Source organism: Palaemon carinicauda, chromosome 10 (assembly GCF_036898095.1).
Source record: "Palaemon carinicauda isolate YSFRI2023 chromosome 10, ASM3689809v2, whole genome shotgun sequence".
Classification (NCBI taxonomy): Eukaryota; Metazoa; Arthropoda; class Malacostraca; order Decapoda; family Palaemonidae; genus Palaemon; species Palaemon carinicauda.
This window is the reverse complement of record NC_090734.1, coordinates 129318603-129333828: the sequence shown is the minus strand read 5'-3', so window position 1 is coordinate 129333828 and position 15226 is coordinate 129318603. Positions and strand designations below refer to the sequence as shown.

Here is a 15226-nt window from a genome sequence, read left to right as displayed (position 1 = left end):
TGACTGGGCTCGAGTGAAGATACCTGCCTTCAGCCATTGCCGAGTTGACCTACAGGGGGGGAGGGAAGGAGATGGATTCTCTGTAGTGCTACGACTGAGGAATGACGGTGTTGGGGGGGGGGGGGGCGATCTCAGTTCCCGGTAGATTCTTTTTTTATATACTCGTTGATGTGATTGTGATTGTTACTCAAAAGTGATCTGTGAGATTGGAATGCAATATAGATTAGCTAATAGTTGACTTGATTCGATAAACACTTAAAAAAGTAATTTTTCTTTTACTTCACAATCATGGTTTGAAATATAATGAAAGTATTGATTTGATTTAGACCACGAAACAAACCTTTCACAAAATGTTTTTATATTTTTTATTTTATATAAGTTTTACCAACTGTTGTGACCCTTTCTTTTCTCAAAATTGTACGAAAATATCGTAAAGTTAAATTTCATTTCTCTTCCTAAAACCAAAATCGTCAGTAAAATATATCGAAAATAAGTATTACTTTAATTTAGACCACGAAGCAAATCTTTCACATTTTTCTTTTTCAATTTTATATAACTTTTACCAAGTGAAGTGACCACTTCTCTTCTCAAAATTGTACGAAAATATCGCAAAGTGAAATGTCCTTTCTCTTCCTAAAACCAAAACCATCCGTGTCACAGTGACGTCACAAGAAACAGTTATTCTGAGGAATATAAATAGTTACCCAAGACGTTCGCCAACACTTTCTCTTTGACAGGAAATACATTCCAGCCATTGCCCTCTGAGACTGCCCAGGTCAATATCCGTCTCTAGGTCCTGCAATAAGTTCCGTCTGTTTGTATGAAAGTAAAGTTTGTAGGAAAATCATCCTCATCTCCTCCTACACCTATTGACGCAAAGGGCCTCGGTTAGATTTCGCCAGTCGTCTCTATCTTGAGCTTTTAATTCAATGCTTCTCCATTCATCATCTATTTCGCGCTTCATAGTCCTCAGCCATGTAGGCTTGGGTCTTCTAACTCTAGTGCCTTGTGGAGCCCAGTTGAACGTTTGGTGAGCTACTCTCTCTTGGGGAGTGCGAGGAAAATGGAATGTGTTTATTCCACAATACGTTGTAAAAATAAGTCCATTCCATGAAAAATTGGATTCTTTTATTACTCATAAGTTCAGATAACAAATAAAGCATTTATTTAGCTCACCAACATTAGATAAATAAGTTCATTCCATGAATAAAACAGGCTTTATTTATTACTCAAAATAAATTCAGGAAAAGATCAACCAACAAATATAACATTTATTTGTTTAGTAAAAACAAAAATCGTATTTTGAAAAATCAACAAAAATATGAGGTATTAAAAACTTGGCATTTATCGAATTCACATAAAAAACAAGCCGTTTCAGTCCACAGAATAGAAGAGCATCTTCTGCTCACAATATTGGTAAAATTTAACCATTTCACAAAAAAAGTCCTTTATTCTGAAGAAAATTATACATAACCCGGCCTTTATTGCTTTTTTCATTAGGAAAAAAATTGAATAGGAAAGAAATAGATGTTTGGTCATGATGTTGCTTGTCCAGAGCTTGCTAAAGGTAATTGGATTCTTCTCTCTGGTTACGGTTCATTTTCCCTTTGCCTACACATACACCGAATAGTCTGGCCTATTCTTTACATGCTATTGATTGGTTAACCAAACCAAATATTAAACGTTTGGTTATACTGTCATTTGCCCCTTTGCCTACTATAGGTCGAAAGTGATAAATTTATTAACCTAACCAAATATTAAATGTTTTGTTATACTGTCACTTGCCCGTAGCTTACTAGAGGTCGAAAGTGATATATTTCTTAACCTAAGCAAATATTAAACGTTTGGTTATACTGCCACTTGCCCCTAGCTTACTAGAGGTCAAAAGTGATATATTTCTTAACCTAACCAAATATTAAACGTTTAGTTATACTGTCATTTACCCCTAGCTTACTATAGGTCGAAAGTGATAAATTTCTTAACCTAACCAAATATTAAACGTAATGTTATACTGCCTCTGGTCCCTGGCTTACTAGAGGTCGAAAGTAATCCATTTCTTAACCTAACCAAATATTAAACGTTTGGTTATACTTCCACTTGCCCTTAGCTTACTAGAGGTCGAAAGGGATAGATTAGTTAACCTAACCAAATAAACGTTTAGTTATACTTCCACTTACCCCTAGATTACTAGAGGTCGAAAGTAATCAATTTCTCAACCAAACCAAATATTAAACGTTTGGTTATACTTCCACTTGCCCTTAGCTTACTAACTGACTCGCAGCGGTACCCTTTTAGCAAGGAAAAGTTTCCCTGTTATCTGATTGGTTAGAATTATCTTGTCGAACCAATCAGTGATCAAGAAACTTTTCCGAGCTAAAAGGGCACTCCCGTGAGTCAGTGCAAATACGCCTCATTAAAAAAATTGAAAATAGAGGTCGAAAGTAATCCATTTCTTAACCTAACCAAATATTAAACGTTTGGTTATACTGCCACAAGACCAGACCCTACAGAGAATCGAATGGTTGGAAGAGCAGCAACGGGGTTGAGCCGAAAGTAGCACAACAACAGATGGAGCGACGCTGCCATTACTCCTAACACCTGTTGGTAGACTTTAACAGCGGGGAGGCTGAGACACGAATTCCGCCTGACTAAAGCATACAGTATATCATCATCATCATCATCATCATCTCCTCCTACTCTTATTGACGTAAAAGGGCCTCAGTTAGATTTCGCCAGTCGTCTCTATCTTGAGCTTTTAATTCAATACCTCTCCATTCATCATTTACTTCATGCTTCATAGTCCTCAGTCACATAGGCTGGGGTCTTCCAACTCTTTTAGTGCATTGTGGAGCCCATTGTGTGTGTGTGTGTGTGTGTGTGTGTGTGTGTGTGTGTGAGAGAGAGAGAGAGAGAGAGAGAGAGAGAGAGAGAGAGAGAGATTTCATTACCTACAGTAGACAATCATCATCATCTCCTCCTACTCCTATTGACGTAAAGGGCCTCGGTTAGATTTCGCCAGTCGTCTCTATCTTGAGCTTTTAATTCAATACATATCCATTCATCATCTACTTCACGCTTCATAGTCCTCAGTCACGTAGGCTGGGGTCTTCCAACTCTTCTAGTGCATTGTGGAGCCCATTGTGTGTGTGTGTGTGAGAGAGAGAGAGAGAGAGAGAGAGAGAGAGAGAGAGAGAGAGATTTCATTACCTACAGTGGACAATATTATTCGGAATACAGTTTAATCTATATCTGAAGGTAGTGTATTGTGGAGCCCATTGCATGTGTGTGTATGAGAGAGAGAGAGAGAGAGAGAGAGAGAGAGAGAGAGAGAGAGAGAGAGAGAGAGAGATTTCATTACCTACAGTGGACAATATTATTCGGAATATAATTTGATCTATAACTGAAGGATTAAAGATAGATAAGTAAGAGAAAAATAGTGATTGAATATTCTAAAACATGAAATTATTTTACCTATATCCTCGTCTTTTGGAGGACAAAATATATTCCTGATTCTTTCGAGCTACAATTATAAAATATCGTCTCACTTCAAGTACAATCAACACTTAAAAATGTGCATTAAAATAACGGTGAAAGTCTGGCAATATTTATTCCAGGATTTTTACAGCTTTAAAAACGGTTACATTAACGTAAAAGAGTGATATTACGGTCATCAACCCGTAAAAGATACTAACAAAGTAGAGTAAAATTACGGTCGCCTGTATTTTACTGAAATACGGTTGAGAACAGTATATTTTTACGGAGAATTTCCGATATAAGTTACGGTTTTTTCAATATTGAAGAGTCGATCTTTAATGGTTTGAAGAAAGTGTTCCATATTTATTTTCTTTCATACACTTACTTATAAAGCTACTTATAAAAATTATAAAAATTCTTATAGAACGAATAATGGTTCTTAAAAGTTCATGATAATTTACTTATAAATCTACTTATAGAACGCTCAATGCTACTTAAAAGTTCATTATAATTTACTTACAATTATACTTATAAAGCTACTTATAGAACGCGAAATGCTTCTTAAAAGTTCATGATAATTTACTTATAAATCTACTTATAAAGCTACTTATAGAACGCTCAATGCTACTTAAAAGTTCATTATAATTTACTTATAAATCTACTTATAAAGCTACTTATAGAACGACTATTGCTTCTTAAAAGTTCATTATAATTTACTTATAAAGCTACTTATAGAACGCCCAATGCTTCTTAAAAACTCATTATAATGACCCGCTGTCATGGGGAAAGGAGAAAGCTGCCTGGGTGGCATGAGGAACAATGCCCTGCCAGTGACAAATGTCAGATAATGACCAAACTCCGCCCCCTTTCCAGCCCCCACCCCCCAGAGAGGTCCCAAGAGAGGACATAATTATGCGTCCTGGATTCCTTTACGGTCGGCTTCAGTTCCCTGGGATTGATGACTGTTTTAAATATCTACTTTTGAGAGATACTCCAGTTGTGAACCAAGTTGGGGAATGATCTTCCTAATCGGGTAGTTGAATTGGTCGAACGTCAAAAGTGCAAATGTTTTGTGTTGAACAGGCTGACATAAGTCTTTTTTATAGTTTATGTATCAAATATCTATTTTAATGTTGTTACTCTTCCTAAAATATTCTATTTTAATCGTTTATTACTTTTGAGAGAAATTCCAGCTGTGACCAAGTTGTGGAATGATCTTCCTAATCGGGTAGTTGAATTGGTCGAACTTCAAAAGTTCAAACTTGCAGCAAGTATTTTTATGTTGAACAGGCTGACATAAATCTTTATATAGTTCATGTATGAAATATCTATTTTAATGTTGTTACTCTTCTTAAAATATTTTATTTGAATTGTTTATTACTTTTGAGAGAAACTCCAGCTATGACCAAGTTGTGGAATGATCTTCCTAATCGGGTAGTTAAATCGGTCGAACTTCTAAAGTTCAAACTTGCAGCAAATGTTTTTTATGTTGAACAGACTGACATAAGACTCATTTTATAGTTTATATATGAAAAATCTGTTTTAATGTTGTTAGATTTTTTTAAACATTTTATTTCTAGTGTTAATTACATGTTATACTGTAACTGTTAAACGAAGGATTTATTGACATATATAAGACTACTTTAATATACCTACAAATTGCTTATTAATGATCAAATGTTTATACTGGATTCATCTACCTATGATTGGCTATATCCTTTATTATTATTATTATTATTATTATTATTATTATTATTATTATTATTATTATTATTATTATTATTATTATTCCTTGCTAAGCTACAACCCTAATTGGAAAAGGAGGATGCTATAAGCCCGGGCCTCCCAACAGGGAAAATAGCCCAGTACAAAAAAGGAAATAAGGAAAAATAAAATATTTTAAGAGCAGTAACAACAATAAAATAAATATTCCCTATAAGCCCAGGGGCCCCAACGAGGAAAATATCCCAGTGAGGAAAGGAAACAAGGAAAAATAAGATATTTTAAGAGCAGTAACAACAATAAAATAAATATTTCCTATAAGCCCAGGGGCCCCAACAGGGAAAATAGCCCAGTGAAAAAAGGAAACAAGGAAAAATAAAATATTTTAAGAGCTGTAACAACAATAAGATAAATATTTCCTATAAGCCCAGGGGCCCTAACTAGGAAAATATCCCAGTGAGGAAAGGAAACAAGGAAAAATAAAATATTCTAAGAACAGTAACAACAATGAAATAAATATTTCCTATATAAGTTATAAAAACTTTAACAAAACAAGAGGAAGAGAAATTAGATACAACAGTGTGCCCGAGTGTACCCTCAAGCAAAAGAACTCTAACCCAAAACAGTGGAAGACCAATGTACAGAATTTGGGAATTTAGAAAGATAATTTATCTCTTCATCTCGAATCCTGCTAATTCCTTTTCAGTATGCTACGCTTCGACTGAGCCGGATAGTATCAATACCTCTGACTTTCATTGCAAATCCTCTTTGCATGGAAGAGTAAGCTTTCTCTTACACCGATGCACGAAGAATGCATAATGAAAGAGCATCTATGATGACTAACGTAACCTACTAAGGAAGCTTAGGAGGTAACATTTTTAACTAGAAGTGCCAAAACTTTGATGCATGATTATAGGTAGTAGGTTGGCCAGGGCATCAGTCACCCGTTGGGGTACTACCGCTAGAGAGTTATTGGGTCCTTTGACTGGCCAGACAGTACTACATTAGATCCTTTCCTCTGGCTACGGTTCATTTTCCCTTTGCCTACATATACATCGAATAGTCTGTCCTATTCTTTACGGATTCTCCTTTGTCCTCATACACCTGACAACACTGATATTACCAAACAATTCTTCTTCTCTCTGGCTACCGTTCATTTTCCCTTTGCCTACACATACATCGAATAGTCTGGCATATTCTTTACGGATTCTCCTCTGTCCTCATACACCTGACAACACTGATATTACCAAATAATCCTTCTTCTCTCAAGGGGTTGGCTGCTGCACTATAATTGTTCAGTGGCCACTTTCCTCTTGGTAAGGATAGAAGAGACTCTTTAGCTATGGTAAGCAGCTCTTCTAGGAAAGGGACACTCCAAAATCAAACCACTGTTCTCTAGTCTTGGGTGGTGCCATAAACTCTATGGTTATGACACTACCCAAGAATAGAGAACAATAAAACGTCCCTGTCTAACAATGTGCTGGAGGGGAGCTCGAAACCCGCTCAAGCTCGGTAGTTTTTAATAGTGTCTGTAACCTCACCATCCTTGTGAGTAGGGATGAGGGCTTGGGGGAGTCTATATGTCTACCTATTGAGTCATCAGCAGCCATTGCCTGGCCCACCCTGGTCCTAGCCAGACTCTAATCATACTTGTATGTGGTTAGTCTCTAAGACATAGCCCTACCATTGCCTCTACCAATCATGAGGGACTTTTAAGATAAAGATCAAATATTTCAACTATAAATGTATTTAATGATGGAATAGGGATTATGACACAAGGTGGAAACACTATATAACCCAAAATAAGAACAGATTAGAAGTAGATGCTGATATCGCACCAATTTTGGAACAAATGGGTTAATTGCAATCTTTGAGTAGTGAGTTTCAGTGCCCCATTAATGATATTTGCTAGAGTAATTATGGCTGAGATTGAGAAAGTCTTCTCCATGGGAGTTTACACATTATTTAGCTGTCCACGTAATATCTTATATAAGCCCATACCTGGCATTGGATAAATATATATATATATATATATATATATATATATATATATATATATATATATATATATATATATATATATATATATACACTGTATATATATATATATATATATATATATATATATATATATATATATATACACACAGATAATACACATACACGAGTATAGAAAGATAGATATACGGTTTATATATACGTATTCTTGAATAGTCAGCTTAGAAAATATCATTTTGATATATATTTATATTCAAATAGCATTTAAAACTGTGTTCAATTATAGCTATGCGCATTGATCCTTATTCTTTTCTCTCTTTTTTTTTTCTTTTTGTGGTTCTTAAATCTATCACGGACTTTGTTCACTGTATATTTTAAACTTAATAGTGTTTCCTATCAAGCACTTTAATATTATCTTTTATTTTCTCGTATGATCCAAGAAAATCGAATGGTTTTTGGCCACTCTATCGCACATTAGATAGGGGGAAAGGTTCTAAGCCTATACTTATTACTATAATTAAGCTTTTTTTACCTTATAATAAACAGAATTATGAATGGAAATGTTAATCTTTATATGTGCAAAGCTTTAAAGCTTATAATAATCACTGTAATTAAGTTTTTTACATCAAATGGGCATAGGGGGAAAGGTTCTAAACCTATACTTATTACTGTATTTAAGCTTTTTTTACCTTAGAATAAACAGAATTATGAATGGAAATATTGATATTTATGTATGCAAAGCTTTAAAGCTTATACTAATCACTGTAATTAAGTTTTTTACATTAAGTGGGCATGATCCTGAGTAGTTAATAGCCACTCTATCGCACATTAGATAGGGGCAAAGGTTCTAAGCCTATACTTATTATTGTAATTAAGCTTTTGTACCTTAAATAAACAGAAATATTAATGGAAATATTAATCTTTATGTGATCAAAGCTTTAAATCTTATACTAATCACTGTAATTAAGATTTTTACATCAAATGGGCATAGGGGGAAAGGTTCTAAGCCTATACTTATTACTGTAATTAAGCTTTTTTTACATTAGAATAAACAGATTTATTAATGAAAATATTAATCTTTATGTATGCAAAGCTTTAAAGCTTATACTAATCACTGTAATTAAGTTTTTTACATCAAATGGGCATAGGGGGAAAGGTTCTAAGCCTATCCTTATTATTGTACTTAAGCTTTATTACTATAATTAAGCTTTTTTTACCTTATAATAAACAGAATTATGAATGGAAATATTAATCTTTATGTATGCAAAGCTTTAAAGCTTATACTAATCACTGTAATTAAGTTTTTTACATCAAATGGGCATGGGGGAAAGGTTCTAAACCTATACTTATTATTGTAATTAAGCTTTTTCTACCTTAAAATAAACAAAATTATTGATGGAAATATTAATTTTTATGTGTGCAAAGCTTTAAATCTTACACTAATCACTGTAATTCAGTTTTTTACATTAAGTGGGCATAGGGGGAAAGGTTCTAAGCCTATACTTATTACTGTAATTAAGCCTTTTTTTACCTTAAAATAAACAAAATTATTGATGGAAATATTAATCTTTATGTGTGCAAAGCTTTAAAGCTTATACTAATCACTGTAATTAAGTTTTTTATTTGTAAAAAGCTTTAAATCTTACATTAATAACTGTAATTAAGTTTTTTTTACATTAAATGGGCATGATCCTGAGTAGTTCAAGTCAGAGTTGCCAGGTTTTCTAAATGAGAAAAGGTCAATTTCTAATCAACAGAGGCTTTAAAAGGTCAACCCATTAATAGAAAAAGGTCAAAAATATAGTATTTAAGGCTTGGCTTTTTTCATATTACTAAAGGCCAACCTATTTAAATACAAAAGGTCAAATTTGAGTATTTTTTTGGCCGGAAAAAAGGCCAAACTGGCAACTTAAAGTTTCAACAACACAGGGGTGCCATTCGTACGATAATTATCATACATGTACGATTATTTTAGGTCCGGTACGATGTACGATACATACCTAAGGTATAAACAATGTAGGTGTGTGTGGGTTTAATTAAACAATTATACTAAAATCTTTTGAAATAAGTCGATCATTTAACTCCCTAATTATTATTTTGAAACTGTGTACGATAATTTTGGTTGAAAAACGACAATTTTAAGGCTCATGTACGATAATTCAGTCGAAGTAATCTGGCAACCCTGCAACAACAACAACAAAAGGCCAACGGTGTCCAACGAAACGTTATTTGACTTGTGGACGTTGTAATATTTAATTCCCGTCACTTTACAACATTTATTGTGTAAGTAAATTGTGTAAAATTACTTTATAACGCTTTGCGTACATGTGTTACGCTTATTTATATTGCGTATATCATAAATTGGCCTTGAGGCTAAAGCTACCGAGTTACGCCACTATGCCGTAGACTAGGCTAGCCGTATTGCGAGTAAAACTATCCTAATTTTAATATTAACATTTATAGCAGCGTATTTGTGTGAATATTAACAATTATAAGTGTATTTCTGTTAATATTAACTTATATAACTGTATTTCTGTGGCTCACTACGGTGTCTTGGTAGTTAGCCTGTAAATAAACTTTGCATATATTTACTGTATCAATATTCGGGGTCTATGTAGGATAGCGGCCACCTGTATGTATTATTATGGTTAATTTAGAGTTGGGCAGTGTAAGGTGGGTCGCAGGGGGCCGTTAGCCCCAATGTTAGGTATGTAGGTAAGGACACGGCTTGTAGGTTAGGTTGGGGCGAAAGTTTACGTACATTTTTAATCAATGCACGAGGAACTGGCCGTTTATATGTAAAGGCTCTGATGGAAATAATTGGGGGAGGGTAGTTTGTAGGTGGTTGGGCCACCGAGGTTTTGGTCCACCAAAATACTTGACCACTCAGGTAATCCGCGTAACATAATTTTCTGTTTGTCGATCAGAGACACAATCAAATAATGCTTAATCGCAAGCGTAGCGATCCACGGAAGAGCAAAGACCCTTAGATGAATAATTAGCGTTAGTTCATTAACCAACATAGTCGCAGATACATTAAGATATGGGTGACGGCGATAGGAAGGATTCTCGTTTTCTGCGTGAGCAACAGGCCTGGTAACCCAACGATCTACATATATTTTAAATTTTTTACAAATTTATATTTCAAAATTTATAATTGGAAAACCTCATTTTAAAAGGGAAACAAATATAAGAGCACCACCTAACTAAGGGCCCCCACCTAACCTAACTTAGGAGTCTTATCCTTACTTACGTACTTACCTACCGAAGGATAAGCTGTCCTGCGACCCTCTTTTAAGGTTAAAGGCGTTAGCCGGGTATGCCAAACCCACCACTGTTGTGCCCAAACACAGAAGTGGCCTTCCCAGGAAACAGCTTAAAGTCACGCCTGGGATCAATCTGTACTAGCCAGGAGGCCAGTACAGGCCGCCGTATCCTGGCCAGGTAACACCAAGTCATAATATCACGTAAATCGCAAAACTAGCTTCATAATTTCGCATTTCAGAAAAAGATAAACAAGATTTTTTCCCTCAAAGAAAATCTATTTGATAAGTAATAATAATGTTTATGGTTGTTCCAACCAGCTTTGTACACCCCGGTGATGTTTTACTTATTAAGTAGCCTAAACTAATATAGACTCTTGCCTACTATAGGCTAGGCCTTGCTTCTCTCATCCTTCTATGGTAACCCAAGTAGAAATTAGTACTGTATTACCTCAACCTGTTACTAGTTGAAGATACGACAAGGGATTGTAGATTGGCGAACATAGGAAGGCTCGGACATAGAAAATGCCAAGTTCAATTACATTTTGCTAAATCAGAGATATAATCTAATCTTAGATAGCCCCTCCTAACCTTACCTATTTCTGCATGCCCTTCTACTCCCTGTGACCCCAAAATTAAAAACTACTACAGTACAGTAACAACCGGATATTTGAATGTCTCGAAAATCAAACAAATCTTTACTCAACCAAAAAGTTTGAGTGAAAAATGCCCATGTTCTCGAACAAATTTTCGGTATTTGACAGGTGCGAGTAATATTCCAAGCTAAACGCCTTCAGTTACGCAATAACGTTTGTTCATATGAACGTAAACATACGCTGTGCATTATTTTTCTTTCTATAGTGAGCTATATCTTCGTTTTGCATCCTTTATTATTTATTTTGATTCATTAGCTTGTAAACATGGGTCCAAAGAAGAATACGAGTGAAAGTGGTCAAGTAAAAAGGTAAACTGCGAACAGCAATTGAAGTGAAAAAGGAAATCATTTATAAACACGAAAACGAAATGAGTGTCTTGGGTCTTGCTCTCAAATACTCAATAGCATCGACTTAGCATTAGAGCTGTAAACCTTAATGCAGAAAAGACAGAAGCAACAAACAGTTTTTGAATAAAGAAAAAACCTGATGTTTTTATAGAAGGGGATTCCCTCTCCTGCTATTAACTCCTCCCTCCCTCCTAACTGCGCCATCTACATATGCCATCATATCGCAGCCAGAAAGGGAAGTTTTTTTATCTTCAAATGACTTCTAATGTTTTTATTCATAATTCTATGTGTGTTATTGTACTTACTGTTTGCATAAAAACTACATACATATACAATATGTCATACTACTTGTGAATCAACTGTGGCTTATAATGTATTGTTCACTTTTACATCATTTGTAATGGGAAATAACAATTCAGTATTTGACCATTTTCTGGAACGAATTGTGGTTGTATACCGAGGTATTACTGTAGGGTTGTATGTCCACTGTTCTACAAACTACACCCTATAACCTTGAGCGATGAGTAATGTTACAACGTTCTGGGTCAGGATTTTGGGAGTCAAAGCTCTCTGATAAGAAAGTAAATAGATTGCTAGGTTAGGTTAGGTTTAGGAATGCGAGTTTTAAAGTACAGTATACTAGTGCTGTATTAAAGGGGTTACTTGCTTGGATAAACAAGGAGCGTTATATTGGTATGTTACGACCTGAAACTATATTAGGTTAGGTTATGATGTTTCCGGTTCTCTTTTTAATAACAAATTGCAGTTGTCTTGACATCATCAACCGACAAGTTTTATTTTACATATGGGTTTCAATATTAACCCTTTTACCCCCAAAGGACGTACTGGTACGTTTCACAAAAGCCATCCCTTTACCCCCATGGACGTACCGGTACGTCCTTGCAAAAAAATGCTATAAAAATTTGTTTTTCATATTTTTTGATAATTTTTTGAGAAAATTCAGGCATTTTCCAAGAGAATGAGACCAACCTGACCTCTCTATGACAAAAATTAAGGCTGTTAGAGCAATTTAAAAAAATATACTGCAAAATGTGCTGGGAAAAAAATAACCCCTTGGGAGTTAAGGGTTGGAAATTTCCAAAAACCCGGGGGTAAAAGGGTTAAGAATAAAACCAGAGTTTATATAATGTACTACAGTATTGTATAAAGTATAGTACTGCATATTTTATTAAGTTTGTAATATTGCATCTGCTTTTCAGGAAGGTTGTTAAGAAATACAGTACAGCACATCTGTTAGTTAACCATGACGTCGACTGGATTTACCTTCAGTACGCCAAGTGCGGGCGGAACTGCTGCACCAACTGGAGGATTTAGCTTCGGGGGTACTGGTGCAGTTGGCACAACAGGCTCCACTGGATTCGGTTTTGGGGCGTCCACCGCGCCTGGAACATCAACTGGTACAACGGGATTTAACTTTGGAGGAACTGGTGCAACTGGAACGGCTATAAGCTCAACAGGATTTCCCTTTGGTGGTGGGACATCGGGAACGACGACAGCTGCCTCGCCTTTTGGTTCTACGTTCGGTGCAGGGACAAGTAGTGCCGGTCAAAGCTTTAATTTTGGAACAACGACAAGTCAGGCAAACAAACCAGCATTTGGGTTTGGCTTTGGAAATCCACCGGCAAGTGGTGGATCTAACTTTCTTCTTGGGTCTTCAACTTTTGGGTGAGATTAATAATGTTCTTCAGTGTTTTATAATATTCTATGCATGTTTGATAGTAATCTTGTTTTTTATTGTTGTCATTTTAGTAGGTGTCGGTGGGGTAGTCCAACTGTGTTCTCTAGGGCCTGTTACGGCCCTCCCCTTTGATGAAGGGATTATCTAAATGGAAGACAGCCTGTGAATACAGTAGTGGTTTTCACACGCCCCTGTTGTATACACGACACCCACAAGGTGATCGCGCAAGGGTAGTAACCTCTGCATTCTATGCTTTTATCTTTCTCTTGTATATTTGGAAGATTTATATTAGAAAAGTGTAAGAAGGACTTCTTTTCACTGGCCGTCACAGGTCTCTTCCCAGAAATAGATTTTTCCTTCGTCAAAATCCCTTTTATGATTTATTTCAGGATGAACATGAATGTTTGTAAGTGTACTTTATGTTGTTTAATGTGCACCATTTTTTTAATCTCTCTTGCCTGTGGTTTTTGATTAATTGTGTGTGGATACAGAGTACTGTACTGGTTATGATTTTGTGCGTTATGGTTTTTACTGTTCTTGTTAAGTCAAACAAATTCCAATTTCTGTCCTGTAATATTTTGCAACCTTCATGTCCGCTAGGTTTCCGTTGCATAAGCGTATCCTCTTGTTATTTTTGAATTGGTCATATTCATTTCATGACTTCATTCTTTAATAATTGTTAATGATTAATATTTAGTTCCTGAGATGGTTTCTTCAGGTATTTTCACTCTGCTTTAGTGTTAAGCGCTCCTATCGCATTGTATTTATCAGTTTTGATTATTTTGCTTGCTTTTTTGTGTTAGTATTACTATTATTGTTTGTTCCTGCGCTTAAACAAACCTTTCATACTTCAAAATAGAGACATGATTTCAGTTACACTGAAACAGGCATTGAATCATTAACCCTTTTACCACCAGGCTATTTAGAACTTTCCAACCCTTAACCCCCAGGGGTTATTTTTTTTTCAAGCACATTTTGCAGTATATTTTTTTTAACTTGCTCTAACAGCCTTAATTTTCATCATAGAGAGGGCAGGTTGGTCTCATTCTCTTGGAAAATGCCTGAAGTTTCTCAAAAAATTATCAAAAACATGCAAAAAAAAAAATATAAATAGCAGTTTTTTGCAAGGACGTACCGGTACATCCATGGGGGTAAAGGGATGGGTTTTGTGAAACGTACCAGTACGTCCTTTGAGGGTAAAAGGGTTAACAGTTGGTTAAGGATATATTGTGCGAGGAGGAAACCTTGCTTGCCTGTCTTTCATAGAATAGTTCCTTTTTCTTTGGCTATAATGGATACAGATGTATGTTTGCATTCTCTCATGTTGGATCTTCATGTTTACATTCATGTGGGTTTTTTATTTTGCAATTGTTGTTGCTTAAAACCTCCCTGAAAGAAGCATGTGGTCAAATGAATTTTGTTCCCATTAGGATACAAACCTTTTAAACCCTGTGTGTTTACCTTTCATAAGGGGTTACTGTAAGCAGCCTTTAGAGAGTGTTGTTCCAGCTTTCCAACCAGGAAGGTGATGAACTCAATGCATAGCTCGTCTCTGTTCTTGGTAATTTCTGTACCTCAGGAGGGAGTTACCTGTTTTGATTGAATTTAACTCTACCTGCACTGCCGATAGTAAAAGTTTTTCCTTTGGCAATCTCGTATGGTGCTAACAGATTTCCCTGTTGCTGTGTCGAATGTTTCCCGTCCTACCCGTGTGACAAAGCCCCCAGTGTAGTGGTTTGCGTTGTGGCTGAGGGAGGTCTTGCAGCTTCCTTATTAAGAGTACAGTCATTATTGGTTGCCCAGACCATGACACACTATGTAAAGAATGTTTCTTCCTTGAGAATACGACAACAAAGAAGACTGGAAAAGCTTGAAATGAAGCAGATGACAGAAGTTCTTTAACTCGAATGTCAATGAGGAACAAACGCAAGAGATACGATCGCATGATGTACGAGGAGCATGTAGAAGATTGTTTCTGTAGTGACTGGTTGTGCAAGAACCGCTTTAGTGATAGTTACATGGGAATGCCTTTCACCAAGGAACTAATGTGATCCCTCTTCTCCTTAA

General features: G+C 35.7%; 1 protein-coding gene across 2 annotated transcripts in view; it reads left to right on the top strand.

Annotated features, from left to right (window-relative positions):
* The first annotated feature begins 9365 nt into the window (after positions 1–9365).
* Positions 9366–15226, top strand: part of LOC137648757 (nucleoporin p54-like) — a 35257-nt gene continuing 29396 nt past the window's right edge. For both annotated transcript variants that reach the window (XM_068381839.1, XM_068381838.1), the window contains exons 1-2: positions 9366–9477; positions 12681–13146. In XM_068381839.1, the coding sequence (XP_068237940.1) occupies positions 12725–13146 (422 nt within the window). In that variant the 5' untranslated portion in view covers positions 9366–9477; positions 12681–12724. The remainder of the gene's footprint in view (positions 9478–12680; positions 13147–15226) is intronic.